This window comes from Paramormyrops kingsleyae, chromosome 13 (assembly GCF_048594095.1).
Source record: "Paramormyrops kingsleyae isolate MSU_618 chromosome 13, PKINGS_0.4, whole genome shotgun sequence".
NCBI classification, from domain to species: domain Eukaryota; kingdom Metazoa; phylum Chordata; class Actinopteri; order Osteoglossiformes; family Mormyridae; genus Paramormyrops; species Paramormyrops kingsleyae.
This window is the reverse complement of record NC_132809.1, coordinates 10,649,767-10,667,088: the sequence shown is the minus strand read 5'-3', so window position 1 is coordinate 10,667,088 and position 17,322 is coordinate 10,649,767. Positions and strand designations below refer to the sequence as shown.

The window sequence follows — 17,322 nt, the reverse complement described above, 5'->3', positions numbered from 1 at the left end:
CCATCTGCCGTCGGCTGCAGGGGTGGACCCGGTGCAGTATACGCTGGACGTAAACAAATAAGTTTCGAGGGGCTCAGCAAGGTGCAGCAACTACGCAGTCAGCTAGTGCAATTTTGTCATCCATTCTACAGAGTACAATACGATTGTCGGAAATTCTTATTGTTGTTAATGTTTAACAATCATTTCATTGTTGTTGTTTTTTTTTTAAATTTGAAAATGTTCTATATATCATCTGTTGAGCGTTCTCTAGTCCCGGATAATTTCCATTTGGACGTCCAGCTACCATGAACGTCACAGTTTGTGGATGCCTGTACTTGATGAATAAAATAAATCAATAAATAAAAATGTTTCTTTCACCAAAAAAGTGTATTCTTACGTATTTTTGTAGATCTCACATCGATACACCATCGAACAATATCTTTGTGTTGTCTGGTTTCATTTTCTCATACAAGTAAGGCTACTGTACACCTTGCAAACACTCATGTGAAATATCTACACTATTATAGAAACGTCACATTGGTTGGCACTGTACAAGTCATTATATCAGAATTAATACAAGAAAGAAAAAGAAAATTGCAAAGCATCTTTTACATTTAAACATGGAAGTAGCATGTAGAAATAAGTAGTGGAAAAGGCTAAATTTGTATTTTCCAAAAACATTTAAAAATGTTTGGGGCAGGATTTGTAATTATCCATTTTGCCCTATACACTGTAACAATAGGGAAGTTGCCCTACATAATCTAAAACTAAAAGTCCACGGAAGTGATCGACATGTAGAAGTGAGGCCCCAGCACATGTGATATATTGCCAGGAAGGTCGGAATTTGTACTTTACGAAAACTCAAGATTGAAGATTCAAGATTCAAAAGGTTTATTCGTCACGTACACAGTTGTACACATACAACATATAGTGGAATGTAACCCTGGTCACTTTGAGCAGCTGTGCATGATAAGAGAGTAACAAAATATAGAAAAAAAAGAAAAATAATAAGATAAAAAATATATGAAATGTTCAGCTGTACATAATCTATACATAAGTGATAGGTAAGAGGTATTTTGCTTCAATATATTCAATATATTGAACTATAATTTGCTAACACTGAACAGTTACCATACTCTGAAAGATGCTGGGTATGAGTTGTGACTGTTGATAATTACTATTTAACTTTTAGGGACAGTCAACTCTAGTGTTAAAATCAACAGATTGTATTTCAGTAGTATCATATTTTATGAATAGCATTCTTTGCAGTGTGAGAGAAAAATCCAAATGTAATACCCAAATGTAATACGAAAGTAGTGAATGTTATGTATATGTATAATCTCCTAGCAATAGAGGAATGCACTAGGCCAGTGGGAACCGTGTGTTCAAGGTCGGATGATACTGTAGCATCAGGCCCTAGTCAAGAAATAGGGAGCACTGAAATACCGGAACAAACCATATAAGGAAACACACAGTAGAACCCAAGATAACTAAACAAAGGGTAAAAAGAACTTTGAGAAGATCTCCCCAGGCCTGTGCTGTGAGATAAACTGAAGGCTGAAAAGACTTTACACTGTCCTGAGTCCTACATCGTGAAATTTCCACAACAGATTTGGGGGCTCGTCTGGGATCGGATGAATGGGGGCCGTTGACGCCAAGACGGACACGAGTCCAGAAGGACAACGAGGCGCTCGTTTGGAGTCCAGAACAACCAATTGTGTCTGACCCATCGTGATTCCTGAGGTGGACGGTTCCCCGTCACTCCGACCGGACTCAGGTAGGACCAAAAGGTGTTTGGACAGCTATATGTGTGGATTGTGATATCTTACTACAAAGGAAGTCGACTGACTGGAAGGGTCATTAAATAAGGTGTTAAAACTGCAGACCTGAGGGTTGCGACCCCAGGGGACGTCTGGCTCGACCAGGAAGGGGTCTAGGGTAATAAGTCAACTGGGAAAAGGTCAAAGGGCACAATTCGACCAAGGAGGGTCAAAGGAATAGATCGATCGGTAAAAATAAATAAATAAATAAATAAATATGCCCCGTTATGTGGTCCCACATTTAAACCAGTTTTGGAAGTATGCTAATTTCACTGTTAATTAAAGATGTCAACATTTCAGGACCATGCCTGGTTTGTACACTCCTGCCTCACTCGGTAGGACAGCCGTCTCCGTTACAGAGTATGACGGGCACTACTCAAGGGGTGCTAGACCTTATCCGGCAACAGGCACATAATGTCATGCGCAGGCACGTGCAGAGGGGGGGGCGGAGGGTGCTTGAGCACCCGCCCCTTTCCTCCAGGATGCCTCAAGTGCCCTTTTCTTGGGTTTTTTGTTGTTGTTGTTGTTTTTTTTTTTTTTTTTAAATGTGTATGTGCGTATGGAGCCCTGTCTTTGCCCCTCAACAATAAAATGTAACTATTAATCTCAATTTTGCTAAATAAAAGGATCTGGCTTGCATCAGTCACATGACTGCCATTAACCAATGCTCGCCCTTGAGGGCAGAGCGCGCTCGTTACGAGCCGGGTACGAGCTCGCAAAGTGCACGCGCATTTTCTGCAGGCTGAGTGGTGCGGAGCTGGAGGAGAAGCAGGCAGATTAATTGGAAGGTGCAGACTGCAACAAAACAGTAAATAGGGTGTACAGCGCACACTATAGTCTATAACAACAAATGAATTGAAATAAATGAGCGTGCTGTTTGTGCAACAGCGCGACAAACATTACCTGTCCTTTTATGAACTGCACAAGTAGTGGTGGTCATTAACTGCTAGCTAACTGGGTAAGGGTGTTACAAGGGGGTCTGTAGCTCTGTCCACCGTTTTAGGGAACATGTTTTGTTTTAAAGTAAGTTACAGGACTTTTCCCTTCTTTTCTGGAGGGCTTTTATTTCACTAAAAACGATCTAATATGGATATCCACATAATTCCATATTAGATTCGTCATGAATGTGAGTTGTTGTTATTCAGCCTGTTCTATCTTTTTTTAACTTTGAGTACCCGCCCCTTTAAACGTCTCTGCACGGCTCTGGTCATACGCCCCATTCACGATGGCAGAATGAAATTCACAGTTAGTCACACAACACAGCGGTATGTCCTCTGTGTGGGATGCTTTGGTCGGTCATGCGACCCAGCGCCGGGAGAAGTGCGGTACTTAATGGGATGACATCTCGGAGCCAAATGACACTAGAAAACTTCAGCTGTTGCTGCAAGAACATTCCCAGAATTTCCACCCCTGGCGACTAGGCACCTACCCCGGAAATAGTACATGGTATAATTGGCTAACCTCCAAAGGTCAAGATTGGTATTGGGAATGCGGAACTCAAATCTGTCTTTGGATGCCGCCCGGCTGGGTGGGTCGCTGTGGCCTGGTTAAATTATTGGCTACTGTTTCTGTGGTGTATCCCCACACTTCCACTCCTTCGCATGTCAGACTTAGGCGAGGAGCGTCAGATGATGATTTCCCCCCACCAGGACACCAGCTGCATAGCAGGCTCGCTCGATTTGCTTATGCAATGTTTCCTCAGTATGGAGTTGCGCAGGCGTGGAAACAGATAGAGAGAACACATTATCAGCTCGCCAAGTTTGTAAACGCTACTACTGATGCTCTGTCTGCTACAAGGGAGGAGCTTACCGCACTCCGCTTAATGACAACACAAAATCGGTTGGCACTTGATATTCTATTGGCAAAGGAAGGGGGAGTCTGCGCTATGATAGGGGAACACTGTTGCACCTACATACCACCTAATGATGACCAATCAGGAAATTTGACAGATGCCCTGCATCGCATGCATCAGATAGCTAAGACATTGTATCAGCAGGAATCTAATGGTCGCACTGATTGGCCATGGCCCTTTAATTATTTACAGGCATGGTTTGAGAAATGAACATCTATTGTACTTGCAATTATACCTTCTGTCATACTGTTTGCTCTCCTGTGTATATTTTGGTCCTCTAGTATTACCACTAGAGGAGTGGCAGGGTCCAGGGAATCCTTATGACTCTGACAACGACGACAAATAATATGGTACAAACGTGATTGTTGTATCAAAGGGGGGAGTGTGAGAGAAAAATCCAAATGTAATATGACAGTAGTGAATGTTATGTATATGTATGATCTCCTAGCAATACAGGAATGCACTAGGCCAGTGGGAACCGTGTGTTCAAGGTCGGATGATAGCATCAGGCCCTAAAAACACCTGTGAACGGTTTTGAGAAACCAAGGCAACTAAACAAAGGATAAAAAGAACTTTAAGAAGAGGCTTGGAGGAGAACTCCTGAGGTATCTCCCCAAGCCTGTGCTGTAAGATACCACAATAAGCTGAAGGCTGAAAAGACTGTTGTGGTTTTTCCTTCCCCGCCAAATCAGTAGTCAGAAGCCGCTGGTGTAGATCCAAATTCAGTCTTTATTGCAACAATGAAGTTACAACCAAGGCCGGACACTTAAAGTGTGTCCATTACTGTTTTACATCAACTTTTATACATTTTCTCATTGTGTAACAATATCTCGCCACTTAAGCATCATCATTCCCTCGACCATTCACCATCGTTGTTTTCTCCCTTAATCCACGCCCCTATATAAGTTTTGTCAATCATCCCTTTTACTGTTTGGTACCTCGGCTGAACATAAGGGTGACGTGGCCATCTCTACTCAGTTTTTTTTAAATGCCCAGTCGTGAACTTTTTGGTGAACTCAGGTGAACCCCTTCCTTCAGTAGCAAACCTTGGCAGCTTCTGCTTGTTGCAGATTGCCTGGGTAAGTGGTTAATAAGATATTTGTCCTTCTACATAGTGATAAGGTGCAGCACTAATAAAGTAAATACTCATACATCAAAGGCTAACAAAATAGCTAACAGATACAGAACTTCTAAGCCAACACCAGGTGCTCATTTATACTTGTTTTTGTCACATTGTGCACTGCAGTAATTGGTCTGCCTTCTCTAAAGATTACAAGGTCAGTCTCTACAGAGTGTACATCAGCTTTTTAAAAGAGTCCTAATGATTACATTCTCTATTCGTTATGAATATACTAAATAATATTCCATAAGACTTTACACTGTCCTGAGTCCTACATCATGAAATTTCCACAACAGATTTGGGGGCTCGTTCGGGATCGGATGAACGGGGGCCGTTGACACCAAGACGGACACGAGTCCAGAAGGACAACGAGACGCTCGTTTGGAGTCTAGAACAACCAATTGTATCTGACCCATCGTGATTCCTGAGGTGGACGGTTCCCCGTCACTCCGACCGGACTCAGGTAGGACCAAAAGGTGTTTGGACAGCTATATGTGTGGATTATGATATCTTACTACAAAGGAAGTCGACTGACCAGAAGGGTCATTAAGTAAGGTGTTAAAACTGCAGACCTGAGGGTTGGGACCCCAGGGGACGTCCGGCTCAACCAGGAAGGGGTCGAGGGTAATAAGTTGACCGGGAAAAGGTCAAAGGGCACAAGTCGACCAGGGAGGGTCAATAGATAGATACATTACAGTAATATAGGAGAAGCATCTTCTTGTTCACTATGTGATGTCTATAGTCTGGGTGAAACATTTGACGTGTCACACTTTTAAGGATTGGAGAAAGCAGGGAAAGGAAGGTTAAAAAAATCCATTGCAAAGGCATAGAACTAAAGTTGAAACAAGAATAACAGGTGCATGTGGGTGGCATACGTAAATATTTGTGTGTAAGAGATTAACTTGCAACAAAGTAAAAGCTTATAGTGTGTCTGTGTGTGAAAGGCTGGCTTGCAACGAAGTAAAGGCTTAAAGCGCCCTAACAATTCAGCTGAAGCATGCTGTGTGACAGGTGAATAGAGATGGGAAATAAGGCAAGTAAAAGTGAATGGGGACCGGATCCAGCTTATGATCCGGAGGGAGAAAGAGCATTTGAGAGAGAGATGAAGAAGTATGCGAGGAAACAAATGCAAGGGATAACGTGTAGAGAGGTGGTTGAAGGAAGAACAGGAAAGGATTATGGCAAATTGTGTGCTGAATGGAATGTAAAGACAAATGGAGAGTGGCCACGGGATGGTAGCTTTGATCCTGCCAAGCTGAGAACAGTGCGTATGAAGGTGAAGGAAAAGGGAGGCTGCTGTGGTTGTTGTAAAAGCACAGAGAAACCGACTGAATATTTGGATATGTGGGAAAGAGTGGCCCAGGATATTGTGGGAGAAAAAGATAGGCTGAAAATGGAAGGATTACTGCGAAAAGTGAGCGAGGAAAAGGCAAAGGCACAACAGGCAACCAGAAGTTTAGCGATGTTAAGGAAAGAGAAAGAAGTAACTGAAGCAGAGAGTAAAAAGCATGAGAAAAAGGAAGAGTTGCTTGTGTACCCAGCTCTCCCCACAGCTCCTGTGTACCCAGCTCTCCCCACAGCCCCGCCGGCCCAGCATGAACAGCAACAGCCTTCGATGCTCCAGCCCCCGCTCCCTCCCATCACAGATCCTCCTGCATACAAGCCGAGGGAGGAGGAGGGCGCAGGGGGGGGAGAAGCAGGGCCGCGAACAGGAAAGCAGTGGACACAGATGAGAGATGGCTCCCCGAAAGAAAGAAAGAAGAAGCGGACAAAGTGGGACTCAAGTGAAGAATCCAGCGATCCTGAGGAAGAGGACAGTGATGACAAAACAGGGCTAAAGAGAAGCCAGAGACTGGCAAGAGAAGACAAAGCGGACAAGAAAGGTCAATACCCTCTCATCCAGATGCCGAAGCCGAGGACTGGAGGGATGGTGCTAGTCCAACAGAACCGGGACTTAGCTCGTCCATTACATCTGCTAAAACACAGACAAAGTATTATTTGTGATGCTATCAAGGAAGCTCTTGTGGCTTTGGGCACCGAACATTCCATTTTGAAGGGACAGGGTTATACAGCACCTGATGGATTGTGGGGGAAAATTGTGACTGAATGTGGTGAGGTCAACACCTTCAAAAGACGCAGACATTATTATTGCTGCTGGAGAAGAAGACCCACTGAAACAGGAGATCCAGATGATGATCTGGATTTATCTCCAAGCCGGTCTCCGCTGTCTCCATCTTCCAATTCCAAAGAAGCCCATCCTGCTGAAGCCTGCTGTCTGCCTGACACTAAATCTGACAGTGAAGAAACATTATCAGTAACATCTATGCACCACACAGAGGTGCCCCTTCAAGTGTACTGCATAAAACACAACCCAATATCTGTTGACAAAGCAGTAGAACTGCTTCGTCATGTCAATAAGCAGAAAGTGAGCACACTCCCACCCACAAATCCCAAGTCAGGAGAAGTGTATATGTACATGTATCAAGGTGAGCGTGAGATGCAAAACTGGAGAGCAGATCATATCAGGTGGAACATTAGGGGAACAAAGACCCTCTGGCACCCACTTGGCCAAGTGAAAATTCTCTATTTCTTGGTAAGGAGTGAAGGGAAACTCTTCAGGAAAAGGTCATACGAGCTGGTGAACAAGCCATACTTCTTGATTCAGTATACAGGAGATGAGGAGGCATACATACCTAAAACACACGGAAATTCAGAAGAGTCTCAGCGACCTTTTGTGCAAACTGCCCCTAGTATCATGAAAATGATCAAAAGTGAGAAGGATCTGCCTCCATCGCAGGTATACCATGAACTGATCAATAGACCATTACAAAGCAAGCCCCATCTAGACACTCACTTTCCCAGGGACATGAGTCAGGTACAAAACACTGTCAAACGTGCTCGACTGGACAGCATGCTCGACCACCATGACGTATGTGCTACATACATATTATGTGAGTACCTGAAAGATTTTGTACAGGACATGTGTGTCTATCCACAGGTGTCCGTCGTGGCAGTCCTTCCTGAAATGATTGCTGAATTCAGGCACATGATGGCCAACACTGAGCACCCACATGTCCCGCATGTAATTCACTATGACACCACATTTAACTTGGGCAACTTTTATGTTTCACCATTGCTGTACCGCCACGCCAGTTTTACCGAGTGTCCTGTAATTCCACTGGCATTTCTGCTACATCAAAACAGGACAGAGAAAACACACTCAGCATTTTTCTCTGAATTGGCCAACATTCTGCCAGAACTCAATTCTCACCAGTTTGTCATATGCACTGACCGTGAGACTGCCATTGATAATGCCATCACTCGAACTCTTCCTAAGTTTTACAGGGTAAACTGCTGGAATCACCTCCTCCGGAATGTCAGGTACCAGATACAGAAGCTGAGTGGGCAAAAAGATGACGAAGAAGTGTATGTTGAAAATATCAGACACATTCTTCAGTCCCAGACTGAAAAGGAATGGAATTATAACCTAAAATGGTATTCCATGATCTGGAGTTTGGCGTTTGAGGAATACTTCAGAGTTAACCTCGAAGCGGATGTAAAAAGGAGTGCAACATTTGCCCTCAGAAATCTAGGACTTATGCTCTCTGAAATAACAGAGAATGCCTCAGAGAGCTTCAACAACACTCTAAAACAAATGGTTGAATGGAAGGAGGTTCTACTAGAAAAAATGGTTTTCTCTTTATTCCACCTTCAAATATATTATGTAAATGAAATCATGAGAGGCCAATGCAACGTCGGCAGCTTCCACCTGAAAGACCCCTCCATTGCAGTCACACCTGACCAACTTCTCTTTCCAGACAATGTTCTTTCACTGGAGCAAATTGTGGGCCTATATAAGAAGAGTTCCACCCAAGAACAAAACATTAAGGCTTTGGAGTCAGAAATGTCAACAAGGCAGTCAATGGCAGAGCTCATAATAAACCAAAATAAAATAACATTAGATCCAAAGTGTAAATCATTCACAGTGACAGGTTGGAGAGGACAAAAATACATGATCTCGTTGGCACCAGTTGAAAACTGTTCTTGTAATATGGCACAGGAATGTTGTCATATTCTTGCCGCCCAAATGGCACTTGGGTTTGAACAGAAGAAACCCCAAAAAATTTCCTTCCAGTTAAAAAAATTGGTGAGGAAAGTTGGGAGGAGGAGGAGATCTGGGTTGAAGGGGCCAACGTCAGAAGGTACAGTGTTGCCAGCACCAGATTCCCAGGCTAGTCAGGCGATTCCACGTGAGGTAAGAGCTCAAACACACACATTTCACATTTGTTTTTCCAACATCTACATTGATTAACGCTTCACGTTTAATATTATAGTCACAATCAAGCACTGCCACACAGTATGGTGGCATACTGGAACCAGATGTCCCAGGACACATGAGTAAAGTAAGACCAAATGTTGCTTTTACTCTTTCAATAATGGTTAAAGTAAGCATTGCTATCATAATAAGTCATTGTTAAGGAAATTGTCACGCACTACATTAAGAATTGGTATGGGCTATTCTTTCCCTTTCAGTGACTAATATGTGCAATGATTTTTACTGTAATGAAAGTAATACACTTTAAGTGACTTGAGTATAAACCATAACGAACTTAAACATATTAGACTGATACCACAGATACTCATTTGGATGTAGTTTGGGGAAACCTGCAGGAACCATCTTGATACCATTTCATTTATTCCTGGAGAGTTAAAATATGTGACATGGAAAAAGGTGAGAAGAATTGTTGCCTCAATATATGACTGATTCTGTAAGTTGTGATTGCTAAGAACCGTATTAAAAGTGTAACTGAAGAGATCAGAAGGTTTCTGAACAATGATTGATGCTATGCCCATTGTAATTTTTCTACAAAGTCTGTATAGAATCTCTGAGCACTTACACAAGTAACTCTGGTCTATTAATAGGTTACAGAACTGTGGTCCAAGAAACCAAACAACACTGTGGTAGCCAGTCTTGACAACAGTGCCATGTCCATCATCCGTCATACAGATTTTCTTTCGCTCAAGCCTAACAACTGGCTTGTTGGAGAGGTATGCTTCAAGGATCATGCTCAAACACAGTGATTGCTGGAACTGTTCAACTGCATATATTAAGTCCATTGTTTACCAATAGACCATAGATTTCTATCTCCACCTAATGAAGAAGGAGATGGACCTGGAAAACAATGTCCTTGTCATGGATCACTTCTTGACTGGGGCAATTTTAGAGGGCAGACAAGATATTCAAAAAAAGCATCTGCTGAAAAGGGTAAGTGTGAAAGTCAGTGTATGAGAACAATGTATTTAATACATATCACCATATCTTCCATGTCAGATTTTCATATGGAATACAAGGCATGGATACATAGTGAATTTCCACCCTACCCTTATTTCTATGAAGCAACACAGATGGATCTAAGATACCTGCATCTAACAGTACTACATATACAAAACAAAATCACTGCAATTTGTATGTTGGTGATACTTGCCAGCCATTTTCTACTCTGAGAACTGTGTTTATATTTCCAGGTATGTCTGGAAAAATGTGGGGCTATAATCGGTGCATGGAATCTTCATCACAATCACTGGGTTCTTGTGGTAAGAAGACAGTTGTGTAAACAAAATGTGCATTTCTTAATTACATGTATTTATAAAGGGTCATACGGTGGAATTACTCATCCACAAAATGCTTTATTTCATCTCCACTTTAGTACCTAAATGTCAACACACACACTGTGGTGCTTCTGGATCCACAGAAGGACAATGAGATGGTGGAATCAAAAGTAGCTGCTGATTGCTTTAGGTAATGGACAGTAACTAAAAACGGGGTTGTGGGTTCAAATGATACCTCCAGCATGACCATTGGATCCCTGAGCATGAGCCTGAACCCCAAGTAGCTCCAGGGAGACTGCTTGTGAAGTTCGGAAATGGAAGTAGCTCTGGACAGTAGGATCTGCTGAATTCTGTATATGTAAGACTAGATGGTTAAATATACAAATTGCAGTCCTACATTCTGTTCTCTTCCTAATAAAATTGTCCTATTTTTCCAGCAACTTTTTTGCCCTACGTAATGAGCGACTTAAAAAACAGGAGCTGTGTGGGAAAAATTGGAAACCAGCCACAGTTGCACACACATTACAAAAAGACAGCAGTAGTTGTGGGGTCTTTGTAATGGAAGTGAGTATTCGCACCACAAGGATGTTTCTGTACCAGTACAACTTTCATTTAATGTGATGAAAGGTTCTATTGTTGAATAACCCCAAGTAAACTTTTGTCAACAGATGGGCAAGCAGCTTATCAACCACTTTCCTCGGGTTCCCAGTTACATCGTCATTCCAGGTGACATCATTCAATGCCGGGAGACTATGGCGATGGAAATACTCAGTGGTTCAGGTACACTGCAAGTAGTGGCCTTATGTTCTCTGTCTTCAATCAAGAACCATATCTACACTATCCCTGACATGATATTATTGTTGGCTTGCAAGTTGTACCTTTAACGTCTCCCACTGCTGTCTGCACTCCACCTGTGTCGGTACCATAGCCTTTCAGTGCTATGCGCTGTGAGGCATAGGCACAGAGCTCAGCCCCTGGTCACAGGAGTTCAAATGATGATAGTAAATGTCTGTCTGCCCCTTTGAAAGACCCTTTAGCTGGTTTCCACACTTTGGGAGTCAGACTAGTCAACTTGTACAACAACCCACACAACAGGCTGAATGGTTGTGTGGCAGACACAACTGCTAACATGTAAAGAGAAGTAAAGACTTCATGTGTATTACAATGTCCTTATCAAAAAGTACAATTATAACTAGTAAAATAAAGGAGGAGAAGGAATCACTCATTTGTATGAGACAAAGTTAACTGGAAGGCTGTGTGAAGTATGCCTGGCAAAGTTAGGGAATATGATGAATATATGTCTGCCAACGATTTGGATTCATGCTTTTATTCACCTACAGTATCTCTTGAGGAGGCTTGCCAATGGTGTGGACGCTTTCCAGACACAGATTGGGATGGTGACTGGGTAAGAACTATCAATGCACTTATAGATGCATAGAAAAATACAACTATTTGTTGTTGTATTGTATGTTGTCAATCTTACTATAGATACTTTGCGATGGATGCGAGAGATGGCAGCACCGTGTCTGTGTAGGCATGAAAAAGGAGCAATTTAAAAATATAGCACATGTGATGTGGCATTGCACAGCCTGTGAAGAGGAGTCTGTCATAAAGCAGCAGCGTACTTCAGGGTCTGAACCCAAAATGTGAGTGTTGTCCGGGTGCTACACATTGGTGGTGGTTAAGGTGGCTTGGCACATGACTGTGTATATAAGACTAATGGTCACGCTTTGTGCACAATAATGCAGTTTAAATGGGTTTCTCCCAGTGGATACCTTCCACTGTGTTCACTGTCTTAATTGGAGGAAGACGCAGAGTCCTATTTCCCCTCAGAAAGCGTTTAATTGACGGATATTCCCAAGCTGTCATCGCTGTGGACAAGCTGTATGTTAATGAGCAGTTGTATCAGGACCGGGATACCACCCCCTGGCTCTACTAATCCAAAATCAGGTGATTGCTATCCAAATTGACTTAGCCATCAGACATGTCTTCATGAAAAACATTATCTCCTTGTCTCAACAGCATAGTGTGAGGTAAAATGTGTCAAAAATATATCATTGGTATTTGCACTATTACTATACTTTTGTCCTTTTTTTACATTTGTCCTCATTTCTTTCTCTTTCTCTTCTCTCTCACCACAACAGCTAGCCGCCCATATGGTATTTAATGCAACAGTTTGCATAACTGCACCCCACACAGCATACACGCAGAAACAGCACAGTGTCAGACCATTCACACAGATGCACAGACTGACGCAGACTCTTGCACAGATAGACACAGATATACAGGATATACATAACACACGCACATACATGCACACATACAGGCATTCATGTGCAACCACATACATATACGCACACACACACACTTTAGCAAGCCCCTCACATTCGGTTAAATTACTTCAAATATGAACACATTACAATTTGTCACTTGGAATGTGCGTGGCATGGGTTCCAGGGGAAAGACATTTACAGTTGTGCTCAAAAGTTTACATACCCTGGCAGAATTTGTGATGTTTTGGCCATTTTTCAGAGAATATGAATGATAACACAATAACCTCTCTGTCACTCGTGGTTAGTGGTTGTGTGAAGCCATTTATTATCAAACAATTGTGTTTGCCTTTTTTACGTCATAATGACAACAGAAAATACCCAAATGACCCCGATCAAAAGTTTACATACCCTAGTTCTTAATACCTTGTACTTTTCATCATGGGCATTGTTGAGTCCTCTCCAAATGTAACGTTTTTGGTTGTGGCCAAAAAGTTCAATTTTAGTCTCATCACTCCAAATAACTTTGTTCCAGAAGTTTTGAGGCTTGTCTCGGTGCTGTTTGGCATATTGTAAGCGAGCTATTTTGTGGCATTTGCGCAGTAATGGCTTTCTTCTGGCCACTCGACCATGCAGCCCATTTTTCTTCAAGTGCCTCCTTATTGTGCATCTTGATACATCCACACCACTTTTTTTCCAGAGACTCCTGTATGTCAGCTGAAGTTATTTGTGGGTTTTTCTTTGCATCCCGAACAATTTTCCTGGCAGTTGTGGCTGAAAGTTTTGTTGGTCTACCTGATCGTGGTTTGGTTTCAACAGAATCCCTCATTTTCCACTTCTTAATTAGGGTCTGAACACTGCTGACTGGCATTCTTAATTGCTTGGAAATCTTTTTATATCCTTTTCCTGTTTTATGAAGTTCAACATCCTTCTCCCGCAGATCCTTTGATAATTCTTTTGCTTTCCCCATGGCTCGGAATCCAACAAAAATCAGTGCAACACTGGATGACTCATGTCAGGAGCCTAAAAACTCACTGACTTTTTATACACACCCACTAATTACAAGCAAACAGATCACAGGTGAGGATGGTTACCTTTAGTAGTCATTTACACCTGTGTGTGTCAACCTGTGTCTGTTATCATGCCAAAATTTCCAGGGTATGTAAACTTTTGATCGGGGTCATTTGGGTATTTTCTGTTGTCATTATGATGTAAAAAAGGCAAACACAATTGTTTGATAATAAATGGCTTCACCCAACCACTAACCACGAGTGACAGAGAGGTTATTGTGTTATCATTCATATTCTCTGAAAAATGGCCAAAACATCACAAATTCTGCCAGGGTATGTAAACTTTTGAGCACAACTGTAAACTCTTTAATCGGCTGAAAGAACTACAGGCAGACATTGTCCTCCTACAGGAGACTCATTTATCAAACCCAACAGCTCCAGGGAGGGTGGGTCAGCACCGGCTTGGCTCCGGGGGTGGGGGGGTGTTGGGGAGGTTGGGTAGCCTCTCTTGGTGGGATTGGCTTGGGTACTGGTGGGGTACCTTGGTGTCAGGCCAGTGTGTCTGATGAGAGTGGATGTTTGTATGTGTGTGTGGCGTGTCGGCGGGGCTCTGCTTGGATGGCGCATATGTATATGGATATGTATATTAGGGGTGTGGCGATGGCCTCGGCCCGCTTTTTTACACACATGACTGTGTCCCCACGCAGACCAACAACAAGGTCATGAAGTTCACAGATGATACGACGGTGATCGGACTCATCTCGGGCAAGGAGAGTGAGCTGGCATACAGGGACGAGGTGGAGCAGCTGTCAGAGACAAGGTCGACAACCTGCTCCTCAACACCACAAAAACAAAGGAGCTGGTCATTGATTTCAGGAAAAATAAAATAGACATCCAGCCACTCGTCATCGCCAGGGCATTTCTGGAGAGGGTATGGAATATTATGTAGCACTATATAACGTAGAATAGTATTATGATATTATTAATAAGCATGCCAAATACCCATGATGTAATCATTACAATGTAATCATTATAGTGTAATCAACACAATGTAATCAACTGAGTATGTATTTGCACCTCATATTAGCAACTAGAGTTTTTGTTAGCTACTTTATCTTAGTCCAGAATCTATGATTATCCACCTTTATTAGTGTTATACCTTATCACTATGTCGATGGACAAATGTATTATCAACCCTCTAGCAGGGCCGTTTGAAGGAATTTGGGGGCCCCAAGCAAAATGGACATGGAGGCCCCCCGCACGCACGCACGCACGCAAAGGAACCACAGCATAGCCATACAGTTTAAATTCACTCACACTTTATATAAATAAAAAAGGTTTACAGTGCAAATACTGCTGTTGCATATACTGTGCATAAATAAAAAAATGTTTAGAGTGCAAATACTGCTGTTGCATATAAAGTGCATAAAATTTGAACATTTTCAACAATTGAACATTTGCAAAAAACACCACTGTACCATAAAATCAAATATACATTAAAAAAGTGCACAATAACTAAATCCAACATACTTAAAAACACACACACACATACATACTCACATTAACATTTTTCAGTTCTCTCAAACATGTGCAAATTATCTAAAACTGCTGTTTGCGAGCCTTGTTTTCTGCAAAGGCAATCACAATGTCCTCCATATCCAAAGACTGGCGAACATCCCGCTCAATTGACATAAGTGCCAGTCCTGTGAGCCTTTCTTGGCCCATGGTGGACCTCATGTAATTTTTTATCAGCTTCAAAGCTGAAAAGCTCCTCTCACCAGAGGCCACTGACACAGGGAGAGTCAGGAGTAGACGCAAAGCGATGCTTAAATTACTGTACAAATCCAGTAGCTTCTCACTGTAAATGTAATTAAGCATGTCAAATGGGGAAGTGGCTATAATAATAACAATCATTAATAGAAGGTAAATTGACAGTTAATTAATCTTTAGTCTTTAGCTATGCATTTACTGAATGAGCACTGTGCAGCTGTTCGTCCGACTGTACTGTATTTTATTTTATTTTTCTAAACTGTTTTAATTATTCTTATTTCTTTTTATTATTTTAATTTCTTCTATGTAAAGCACTTTGAATTGCCATTGTGTATGAAATGTGCTTTTTACTGTTAACAAACAATGAAATTATAATTAAATGTTTACTAATTATTAGTAGTGCTGTGAGTCGACTACCAATGCTTAAAAACATCCCAAGCTAATGTTTGATGCACAGAATTTATTGTGTGGTTTTCCTAAATAGATTATCACAGTGGAATAGTTAGTATAGCATGCTATGCCACTTTCATCAAAACCTATTACAAAGCTATAGCAATGTCATGTCATTAAATATGATAAACAGCGATTCTGGAACAGATCTGCGTCTTCCTTACCCCGTTAAAAAACATATTACAGTATGTAACCATATTCCGTCCGTTCAAAAAAAAAGTTGCTCTAACTGTTCGTTACAAGGAGCATTTGCTGTCAGGCAGGTAGCTTAGCTAACATACATAAACATATTTCTGCTAGCCTACCTGCTGCAAAATTGCACCACTTGTACAAGACAAGTAGAGCTATTTTATGTGTGTAATTTATCACTTACCACTGTCTTGTTTTTTCTTATCCTCCTCTTCCTTTCTCTTCTTTCTTTTTTGGCTTCCTGAAGCATAATTCCGCTTCATGACTGCCGAGGAAGTTTTGTATTTTGCCGGCAGCAGAGATCGCGTGGTTGGCTGGCTGCTGTCAGCGAGGGGGGCCCCCTTGAGGGGGATCCCGATAACAGTGTCATTGCACTTTACTGCATTCACTATCAATGGGGCGCTCACACAGTTTGTCGCTGCATTTTATTCTTAACCAGTCGTTGTCTTGGGGCCCCAGGCCAGCTCGGGGCCCCAAGCAATTGCTTGGTTTGCCTGCCTTGTCGCGACGGGCCTGCCCTCTAGTTAGACAATGTGCAACAGGCTGAAGCTGCCAAGGTTTGCTACTGAAGGAAGGGATACTCCTGAGTTCACGGCTGAGTATTTTTAAAGAAACAAGTAGAGATAGTCGCGCCACCATTATGTTCGGCTGAGGGACCAAACAGTACAAGAAATGATGGAGAAACTTATCACCCAGGGGTGTGGATTAAGGGAGAAAACAATGATTGTGAATGGTTGAAGAGATGATGATGTTCAAGTGACGAGATATTGTTACATGATAAGAACTGGTATAAAAATTGGTGTAAAACAATATTGGACACACTTCTATGTGTCCAGCCTTGGTTGTAACTTCATTATTGCAATAAAGACTGCATTTGGATCTACACGAGTGGTTCCTGACTTCTGATTTGGCTGGGGAGGAAAACACCACAACAGTTTTAGATTATCCTGCCCCGGGCACTTTCATGCATTTTCGTATAGTACAAATTGCGAGCTTCCTGGCAGTATATCACATGTCCCGGGGCAGGATTTCTACGTGGCACTTCCATGTTTCAATGTAACAGATGCTTTGCAATATCCTTTTTCTTTTATTTATTTCGTGTATTAATTCGTGTAGTAATTGTCCCCTTCCTTGATTTCTTTGGGTCTCCTGTTCCTGTCCTTGGTGTTCCTGTTCATGTCTACGTTTGTTCAGTTGGTGTCCTGGTTGTTGCTGTCCTGCTTGTTCTTGGTGCCTGTACAGTTTCTGTTTG

The 17,322-nt window shown here is 42.1% G+C and overlaps 1 protein-coding gene across 5 annotated transcripts; it reads left to right on the top strand.

Annotated features, from left to right (window-relative positions):
• The first annotated feature begins 1,489 nt into the window (after positions 1-1,489).
• LOC111859411 (uncharacterized) lies at positions 1,490-16,955 on the top strand. 5 transcript variants are annotated; one of them, XR_011982197.1, is made up of 13 exons: positions 1,490-1,756; positions 5,068-9,026; positions 9,106-9,174; positions 9,695-9,820; positions 9,903-10,037; positions 10,298-10,366; positions 10,480-10,571; positions 10,819-10,945; positions 11,050-11,161; positions 11,722-11,786; positions 11,970-12,027; positions 12,215-12,331; positions 14,369-16,955. XR_011982197.1 is itself a non-coding variant. In XM_072698175.1 (13 exons), the coding sequence occupies exons 2-12, from the start codon at positions 5,793-5,795 to the stop codon at positions 12,318-12,320; spliced, it is 4,293 nt and encodes a 1,430-aa protein (XP_072554276.1). In that variant the 5' UTR covers positions 1,490-1,756; positions 5,068-5,792; the 3' UTR covers positions 12,321-12,331; positions 14,369-16,955. The 5 variants fall into 5 exon arrangements, 4 of the variants coding, with proteins under 4 accessions (XP_072554276.1, XP_072554278.1, XP_072554277.1 ...); XM_072698175.1 differs by having other exon boundaries at positions 11,870-12,027; XM_072698177.1 differs by lacking the exon at positions 12,215-12,331.
• Positions 16,956-17,322: the final 367 nt, after the last annotated feature.